Below are 9,487 nucleotides of genomic sequence, written 5' to 3'. Positions count from 1 at the left end.
GCCCAGGACCTCCACATCCGGCTTCCTCACTTGTGGGATTGTCTGATACCTGCCACCTAGACAGCTGATGAAACTGTTGGTTTGCACAATTGAAGAATTTCTGCACAAACTGTCAGAAACTCTCTCAGGTAAGCTCATCTGCTTGCTCATCGTCCTCCCCAGGGTCTTGACCTGACTGCAGTTCGGCATTTTAACCGACCTCAGTGGGAAAATGCTCACCTTCAATGGCTACTGGCATGCTGGAGAAGTGTGCTCTTCACAGATGAATCCCGGTTTCAACTGTACCGGCAGATGGCAGACAGAGTGTATGGCGTCATGTGGGTGAGCGGTTTTCTGATGTCAACGTTGTGAACAGAGTGCCCCATGGTGGCAGTGTTTTTAATTTTTTACATTTATTTAACCTTTATTTAACTAGGCAAGTCATACCATTCATCCACCGCCATCACCTCATGTTTCAGCATGATAATGCACAGCCCCATGTTGCAAGGATCTGTACAGAATTCCTGGAAGCTGAAAATGTCCCAGTTCTTCCATGGCCTGCATACTCGCCAGACATGTTACCCATTGAGCAAGTTTGGAATGCTCTGGATCGATGTGTATGACAGCGTGTTACAGTTCCCGGCAATATCTAGTAAATTCACACAGCCATTGAAGAGGAGTGGGACTACAATCAACAGCCTGATCAACTCTATGCGAAGAAATGTCATGCTGCATGTGGCAAATGGTGGTTACACAAGACACTGACTGGTTTTCTGATCCATGCCCATCAGAGATACTTATTTTTGAAGGTATCTGTGACCAACAGATGCATATGTATCTGTATTTCCAGTCATGTAAAATCCATAGATTAGGGCCTAATGAATTTATTTAAATTGACTGATTTCCTTTTCATTTACTGTAACTCAGTAAAATCTTTAATATTGTTGCATGTTGCGTTTATATTTTTGTTCAGTGTATATATACAGTGTATATACAGTACCAGTCAAAAATTTGGACTTACCTATTCATTCCAGTATTTTTCTTTATTTTTACTATTTTTTTTACATTGTAGAATAATAGTGAAGACATCAAAAATATGAAATAACACATATGGAATCATGTAGTAACTAAAAATGTGTTAAACAAATCAAGATATATTTTATATTTGAGGTTCTTCAAAGTAGCCACCCTTTGCCTTGATGACAGCTTTGCACACACTTGGCATTCTCTCAACCAGCTTCATGAGGTAGTCACCTGGAATGCATTTAAATTAATAGGTGTGCCTTGTTAAAAGTCAGTTTGTGGATTTTCTTTCCTTCTTAATGCATTTGAGCCAATCAGTGGTGTTGTGACAAGGTAGGGGTGATATACAGAAGATAGCCCTATTTGATAAAAGACCAAGCCCATGTTACGGAAATAACAGCTGAAATAAGCAAAGAGAAATGACAGTCCATCATTACTTTAAGACATGAAGGTCAGTCAGTACGGAATAGGTCAAGAACTTTGAAGGTTTCTTAAAGTGCAGCCGCAAAAACCCTCAAGCGCTATGATGAAACTGGCTCTGACGAGGACCGCCACAGGAAAGGAAGACCCAGAGATACCTCTGCTGCAGGGGATAAGTTCGTTAGAGTTACCAGCCTCAGAAATTGCAGCCAAAATAAATGCTTCACAGAGTTCAAATAACACATCTCAACATCAACTGTTCAGAGGAGACTGTGTGAAGAAAATGGGCCTGAACAGCAAGGACAGCCTGGTGGCTACTAAAGGACTAATATTAATAAGAGACTTGCTTGGGCCAAGGAACATGAGCAATGGACATTAGACCGGTGGAAATCTGTCCTTTGGTTTAATGAGATTTTTGGTTCCAACCACCATGTCTTTGTGAGACACAGAGTAGGTGAACGGTGATCTCTGCATGTGTGGTTCCCACTGTGAAGCATGGATGAGGAGGTGTGACGGTGTGGGGGTACCGTGCTGGTGACACTGTCTGTGATTTATTTAGAATTCAAGGCACACTTAACCAGCATGGCTACCACAGCATTCTGCAGCGATACGCCATCCCATCTGGTTTACGCTTAGTGGGACTATCAATTGTTTTTAAACAGGACAATGACCCAACACACCTCCAGGCTGTGTAAAGGCTATTTGACCAAGATGGAGCATGATGGAGTGCTGCATTAGATGACCTGGCCTCCACAATCACCCGACCTCAACCCAATTGAGATGATTTGGGATGAGTTGGACCGCAGAGTGAAGGAAAAGCAGCCAAGAAGTGGTCAGCATATGTGGGAACTCCTTCAAGACGGTTGGAAAAGCATTCCAGGTGAAGCTGGTTGAGAGAATGCCAAGAGTGCAAAGCTGTCATCAAGGCAAAGGGTGGCTACTTTGACGAATATAAAATATTTTTTGATTTGTTTAACACTTTGTTAGTTAGTACATGATTCCCTATGTGTCATTTCATAGTTTTGATGTCTTCACTATTATTATACAATGTTGAAAATAGTAAAAATAAAGAAAAATCCTTGAATGAGTAGGCGTGTCAAAACTTTTGACTGGTACTCTACATATTATTATTTAAAACATTTTTCAATTATTATTCTTATCTCAGGTGAAAACCCATATAATTGGGAAGGATCATACAGTCAATGGTAAGCAGGTGAGGAATACTACTGTAGTCCAGGCCTAACTCCAGCTATAACAGCATATTGAAAAATGTGAATAGAGACTGGAATGTCAATTGAAAGGGAAAAAAAGTCAAGTGATTAGTTATTTGATCTTGTTTTTCCATCAATAAAATGCAATCAATTGATAGTCAATTATTGCAACACAAAATAATCTTATCCATTGCCATTTTCCAATAAAAAACAACTCAACTACAGATGAATGAGTGAAAATTACATTTGACTCTACTATAACAGAGAAGATATACCCTCTGTCAGCGGCAGAGGTCGCTGCACGCTCTGTCTGTTAACACGTTTGGTCTCTGTGCCTTGACGCAAGTTGTTTCCCTTTCTATTTTTTTTCGTTTGAGGATTTGGACTGCAAGCAAGGTGAATTTAGATTTATTTTGTCTTACGGTATCACGTTTTCAGTTTAGTTTAGCCTAGGAATGGTTTGGCAAGAACTTGTGCCGCACATAGTAGATATTACGAAACAACCTCCATTTTGAAGTCCCAATGAGTCGGTACAACTTGTAGGCTACTGTCAGAGTGCACTGTCCTCTACATGCGATTGTTCATGAACATATACGTGAAGGACAACACTCAAATGCACAGAATATGACTGCAATAATATACTTGTACATAAATTGATTGAGATGTGGTTTCACTGCATTTATTTAATTATGTTTAAAACGAAATGTTTCTTACTAGAACTCACCACGATATGGCTTCTTTGGCAGGCTCTGCTCCATTGGAACCAGAGCTCAGCCCCCTGGTTAAGCCAGAACAGCGCTACAAAGACAGTTTCCACTATCATCTACTTTGTGTTTCACCTTGATTCCTTTTAATTTGTTTACATGTAATATTTATTTGTATTGCGTTCATTATTTCAGATGTTCTACACAATACAACTCACCTGGGACCAATTGTTCTCATTGTATGTAGATCTGTGGGACCCTAAACATGCTCCAGCCACTGAGGATTCTCTTCAGACCCAAGTGGATGGTCTCACGGTCCTCCGCCAGCTATGTGTCCAGGATGAGGTCAGTTCAGTTAACTGTCAGATATACCCACCCATTTAATAAACATACTGCAAGTTAGATAACGGTTGAATGGGATTACATTCATGCTAAAGTTATGGCATGTCTGATTTAGGCACTTGAATAAGATAAAGGAGGAGGATGAGGCGTGTCGAGCAGCATTGCAATCTGGGAATATTTTCCTCTATCACAAACTGGCTCCTCTACTGCGGCGGACTGACAGTGGAATATACCAGCTCCCAGCTCTCCAGACCAAAGGTATTGTATGGCCAGATGATTAGTGCCAATGAAGCTAGGATTGAGACTAACTGTATATAACAAGGACAGCCCCCTCTCACTTCAGAATCCACTAAATTGAGAATGACATTATTGCAATGACATAATAGAAATGGGCATTTCTTGACAGGAACAACTTTCAACAGAGATGTACCTGTATATACCAACACAAACATGTAGTATGCACGTCATGGAAATACATTTGTTCCTCTCAGATGTAGAAGAGATTCTGGAAAAGCTTGGAGAGGACAAGGAGATGGTGAAGGAATCCATTCTCATCAACTGCACTGAACAGAACGAAGCACAGTTCTCCTTTGATGTTGGTACGAGAACATCCAGACATGTAATACATTACTTCATGGAACATACAGTTAGTTGGTACATCAAATTCCCATCTGGAATAACAATCCATCTCGTTCTCCACCTACAGTACATTGTCCTCTGTGTCTCTTGGGTCAGACGACAGGTTGACCGACTGTCTCTCTGTGCTGTAGGGGCGATTGAGCAGGCTGCTGTGGAGGAGCTGTGTAGAGGAACCTTCGTAGACCTGAGGAAAGCCTTCTTCCTACTGAGAGGGTCTGAGGCACCGCTTGTAGCCAGAGTGGGTATTGGAGTCAAGTCTCCAATCTAGTGTTGCACTGTGTTTTTCTGGTATTGTATTATACCGTGTGTCTCTCTGTGTTTGCTATAATACCTGGGTGTATGTTTTGATCGTCAGGGGCAGGCTCTCCTTCGCTGGCACCAGACCAATGGCTTCTGCAGCTCCACTGGGCAGCCCACCCAAAGGAACCAGTCTGGCAGTCAGCGTGTGTGTCACAGCAGTGGGATCACTTATTACCCTAAGGTAAGAAACGGGGCTTATCTAGCAAATATAAAAGGTCAATGAGCTATTTAACAGCTCTCATATCACATTGGATTTTCATCATGAAATAGAGTAGTTAGTACATTTCCCCAAGCTGGGTGAAAAGTAGTTCTGTTGTGTCTTTTGTTTTTCTACAGATGTCTCCGGTGGTGATCGTACTGGTGTCTGATGGGAAACGGTGTTTGCTGGGGAGGCAGTCCACCTTTCCACGGGGGATGTACAGTGCACTGGCAGGCTTCTGTGACATTGGTGAGTCTCATGCCGCACATTTCAAATCAATGAGGCATGTGTATTGACTATAACATGTCTATTACATAGGCTACATCCAGTCCTAATATGCTACCCAGATGTAAACAGCCTGAGAGATGTAACTCACTTATCCATAACTGTACTTGTTAAGTCTAATATATTACTGTTGGCATAAGCACTGGTATAGGTTCTTGAATGTGTCAACAGGTGAGACCATGGAGGAGGCACTCCGCAGGGAGATAGCTGAGGAGGTGGGGCTGGAGGTAGAGTCTATCCAGTACTCATGCTCTCAGCACTGGCCCTTCCCACAGAGCTCCTTCATGGTGGCCTGTCACGCCACTGTCAACCCAGACAAGACACACGTCAGTCAATGGCTGCCTCACTATTCTAACTTTCTCTGTGTTCATACATTCATTTGGCTTGAGTGTGAGCAAGACATCTAGACGAAGCCTTCTCCACAGGCCTGGACTAAACAAATCTGGGGCCTAGGTCCAAACATTTTTTACCTATTTCTGGGTGGCAGAGAGAATATTTTGCAGTTCTAAAGCTAATTTCCTGCAATTCTACACATTTTGCCATGGGCCAGAGATAAAGTGTTGCAGTTTTAAAGAAAATTTTCTGCAATTCTACACATTTTGTCATGGTTAATGCAGGGTTCATATGCTATTTCAGTTACTCAAACATAAAAGCAGGTCGGTAATCCAACCCTGCTTATCCATTGTTGTACATTTAGTGTCCAATAACTGCCAGATCACATTTGTTTTGTTCAATTGTTTTTTGTTAATTTTATTTTTAAGGAGACTTTGAGATTATACTTGTAATAAAAAAGCTCTATATAAAGAAAATATTTTCCATGTCAATACAGTGTACATTGAAATAAATCACATAAGTTGAAAACTGAATTAATTGTACGTTGCTGATCTGAACTGCTTTGCCTAACAGGTCAGTGTGGATAAGGTGGAGTTAGAGGATGCACGGTGGTTCAGCCTAGAGGAAGTCCAAGAGGCGCTGACGATCAAGGCACCACCACGGAACAACAAAGGAGAGCCTACTGTGTTCTGGGTCCCACCAAGCTACGCCATAGCTAACCGGTTGATCCAGGAATGGGCCAATCAACAACACCTCAAATCATAGCAAGATGTGGTGGACAACAGATGAGCATCAAAGCTGCAAATACACCACACAGATGATTTTGGAAGACCAGGCAGGAACACGGTACTGTTTAAGTGCTTGGTAACACACACAGACGGGAATGAAACATACAGGTCAAGAACAGACATGGGGGGAACTGACAGGAAATACATCTCCCTTGAGGAAAAAAGTGTTTGACCAGGACATTGTGTTTCAAGAGATACTGCAATACCATCAAAGGGCTTGGCTTATAGCTAACATTTTTTATTCTTATTATATATATATACACACTATGTAAAGGACATTTTTGCATACATTTAATTGTGTGATTACTAGGCCTTTATGAAGTTTAAACTGTTGATTTTGTTTAAATACTGTAACTACCTCCACAGTATTGCAATGATTCTCAAAATGATTTACAAAGTGAATGGTTGTAAGTGTATCAGTACTGTAATAATATACTTGTATGTTCAGATAAATAAAACCATAAAACCTAAACTGATGTTTTTTAAGCCTGATTGGTGTATGTACAGAAACTAACTGAATAAAACCATAAAGCCTAAACATACATATTTTAAGCCTGCTGTTGCCACCAAGAGAGACTGAACGTTTTGGACGCTTTTATTTTTTGACTTCAAAACCAAATACATTTAAGTGCAATTTGAAAAATAAAATAATCCTTAAGGGCTATACATAAAACCAATCGGCAACATTACATCACAATGTCTTGATAATGTGTTGTTGCTACATAACCATCTAGGCCACTGGTTACAGAAGCTAGTATGATAAGACTTTCCATTACCAAGTAAATCGTTTTTATTTTATTAAATCTTTGGAAATATACATATGACTTCATCAATAGTGACCCACCCCCATATATATAGGCACATCCCCTGCCACTCAAATCATCTGACCATGTTTAGGTCCTAAGTGACTTATGAACAGAATATCATCTTTCACTACGACAGAGTGGTCTCAAGAACTGTCTTTGCGCAGGATCAACTTTTAATCATAACATATAATGAAAACAGATGACTGTTAGCAACAGCGCAGAGGTGAGTTAGAAAAAAAGTCACTTCTTTCCCTTCCTTCCTGAGGAGGAGCTTGGTCTTTTCTTGCAGTACTTTGCCTCCAGGTTATCCATAAAATTGTTAAAGCCTGCCTCTTTTGACTTCTGATTTTTCTGAAATAAAAGAAAAGGAGGGGGATAAGAGATACATAACCAACGGCAGCTTCGAAAAAAGGTCAGTAATGGTTTTACAGTTACGTTGTACCACGTTGGTCAACTAACTGTCTCACCTTGATCATGGCCACCAGGCTGTCCTCGCTGTTCAGGCCCATCTCTTTCTGCATCTCCTCTGCCTCTTTACGCTCTTTATCGGCCTGGAAACACAATGACACAAACATTGACAGCTGCAATGGTGACCATACTGATGTTAACCTGTATCAGTTAGCTATGTCTCTGTGATAAGAGCATGAGATAAAACAAACTCAAAATGCACTGAGGAATATATATAGAGTGGTGGATTAGTTCACACACCTTGCGTTTGCGGCTGCTTTTCTTCTTAGCACTCTCGTTGGTGAAAGCCTTGTGAGCCAGCAGCACCTTGGAGTCGATGGCGCACTGGAGGACGGCTCTGATCCGTGGCTCGTCCTCCTGGGTGGCACACAGCACGTTCTCCATGATCATGTCCATGTCGCCTTTGTGCTCCTCATAGACCCGCATCAGATCATGCTTTTCTTCCTCAGAGTCCTTGTAGGACTTCTCAAAGTTCAGGATATCTTGAAGTGTGATCTGCAAAGAGAATGCACAGTCTTGACATAACTGATCATGTCCAGGCCTGGGACTTTCTGAATGTACAGTGTTAATTCATTGTAGCTGAGATTTTAATTTAAGGCTGCAGAATGTGAAAACTGTGCAAGGCGGATGTGAAGACTTTCACTAGGCACTGAATGTATCCATTTGTAACTTGCACAGGGGGAAAAAATGCTTAACTTGAAGTCCTACCTTAGGAAACATTGTTCTCCAATATTCTTCCCAGTTACGATCTTGGTCAAGTGAGTCGGACTCCTCGTCTACTATGCCCTGCTCGTCGTAAATGGCCCTTTGGTCTTTGTCACTTAAGACTGCATACACCTTCCCTAGAGTCTAGTAACACATCAAGATATCAAATAGGCCAGAAACTGATCATCGGACACCTGCTCCTCCCAATATATCAACCATGGTTTTAAAGGTAAACAAACGTTCACACATTATTTTTTGAATGTAAGTGTTGTCTTGCCTACCTGGAACTTGGCAGTGGCTTGCCCGTCACCTGGTGATCTGTCAGGGTGGACTTGTAGTGAGACTTTATAATAACCCCGTCGAACCTCTGCCTCCGATGCATCATTTGTGACACCGATTACATCATAAAGGTTTGACGTCTTGAACAGCTCCTCACATTGATCCAGTAAACCCATGTCTGCTTCACCTAGCAACTAGGACAAATAAAGAAAAATGCAACATAAAATGTAAACAATGTGTGAGGAATTAACTGGCAGTGATATAGCTAATGTAACTAGCCAACTAACGTTACGATATCCCCCTTAACGTGACTCTTTCTGGCTCTCTTTCTGCCCAGACAGTAGCGTCTATCTCAAATTCAGTTCCCCAAAACAATAACCAAACGCACAAAGTCGGAGCTACAACCACACAAAATCGTCAATAACATGACTGTCAATTTCAATAATTTAGCTTGTCGCTCAACGTTAACTAGCTAGCTAGATTGCGCTACTTAGCGAGCAGCTGATGCTAGCTAGCTAACGTAAATATCTCAGACACTGGACCTGGCACCGGCCTCTACCTACAGAAATTGTGGAACTAGCTATTCCGACTGGACATGCCAACAAAAATAAGTATGTCTCCCAACTCACGCGTCCTTTGACTGGAGTGAATGACAGGTTATTATTGTGATTGTGTCCGTGTCTTTTGGATAGCAAGCTAGGTACCTTTCTAGCTCCCAATTGTCAACAAGCAAGCAGCTCTCTACAAAATTTGGCGCGGTATTTGCGTCATCGTATAATTCATATGATCGCCCCACAGGTTTTCGAAACAGCCTCTTCAAAGATTCTCAATGCCCTTGATTACCAGATGCCCAATGTTTAAATGCCAAAGTAAATAAACGTATGGGGTTTCCTGGAAGGTCAAGTATTAAATAAACAAAATAATCACACTACAGTGTGTTTGAATAAGGTAATGTACAACTTTGTAGCTTTCAAAATATAGTAGCTGTCTCTTTAATAAACTCAAC

The 9,487-nt window shown here is 41.3% G+C and overlaps 2 protein-coding genes across 6 annotated transcripts; one reads left to right on the top strand and one right to left on the bottom strand.

Moving 5' to 3' along the window:
* Window positions 1–2,907: 2,907 nt before the first annotated feature.
* nudt13 (nudix (nucleoside diphosphate linked moiety X)-type motif 13) lies at window positions 2,908–6,712 on the top strand. Of its 4 annotated transcripts, none has more exons than XM_024386508.2 (9): window positions 2,908–3,029; window positions 3,585–3,682; window positions 3,795–3,937; window positions 4,171–4,278; window positions 4,450–4,556; window positions 4,674–4,799; window positions 4,955–5,066; window positions 5,274–5,329; window positions 6,009–6,712. In XM_024386508.2, exons 2-9 carry the CDS (start codon window positions 3,603–3,605, stop codon window positions 6,198–6,200), a joined length of 924 nt encoding a protein of 307 aa, XP_024242276.1. In that variant the 5' UTR covers window positions 2,908–3,029; window positions 3,585–3,602; the 3' UTR covers window positions 6,201–6,712. The 4 variants fall into 4 exon arrangements, with proteins under 4 accessions (XP_024242276.1, XP_024242273.1, XP_024242274.1 ...); XM_024386505.2 differs by having other exon boundaries at window positions 5,274–5,428; window positions 6,009–6,711; XM_024386506.2 differs by having other exon boundaries at window positions 2,916–3,029; window positions 3,533–3,682; window positions 5,274–5,428; window positions 6,009–6,711.
* An 88-nt stretch (window positions 6,713–6,800) lies between these two features.
* dnajc9 (DnaJ (Hsp40) homolog, subfamily C, member 9) lies at window positions 6,801–9,466 on the bottom strand. Of its 2 annotated transcripts, none has more exons than XM_024386510.2 (6): window positions 9,186–9,466; window positions 8,484–8,675; window positions 8,206–8,346; window positions 7,738–7,992; window positions 7,497–7,580; window positions 6,801–7,380 (listed from the first exon to the last, which is right to left on the bottom strand). In XM_024386510.2, exons 2-6 carry the CDS (start codon window positions 8,655–8,657, stop codon window positions 7,270–7,272), a joined length of 765 nt encoding a protein of 254 aa, XP_024242278.1. In that variant the 5' UTR covers window positions 8,658–8,675; window positions 9,186–9,466; the 3' UTR covers window positions 6,801–7,269. The 2 variants fall into 2 exon arrangements, with proteins under 2 accessions (XP_024242278.1, XP_024242277.1); XM_024386509.2 differs by having other exon boundaries at window positions 9,111–9,465.
* Between the last annotated feature and the right edge of the window lie 21 nt (window positions 9,467–9,487).

The sequence above is a fragment of the Oncorhynchus tshawytscha genome, linkage group LG24, assembly GCF_018296145.1.
Source record: "Oncorhynchus tshawytscha isolate Ot180627B linkage group LG24, Otsh_v2.0, whole genome shotgun sequence".
NCBI lineage: Eukaryota > Metazoa > Chordata > Actinopteri > Salmoniformes > Salmonidae > Oncorhynchus > Oncorhynchus tshawytscha.
Note: the sequence above shows the minus strand (reverse complement) of the source record. Positions and strands in the feature narration are given on the sequence as shown.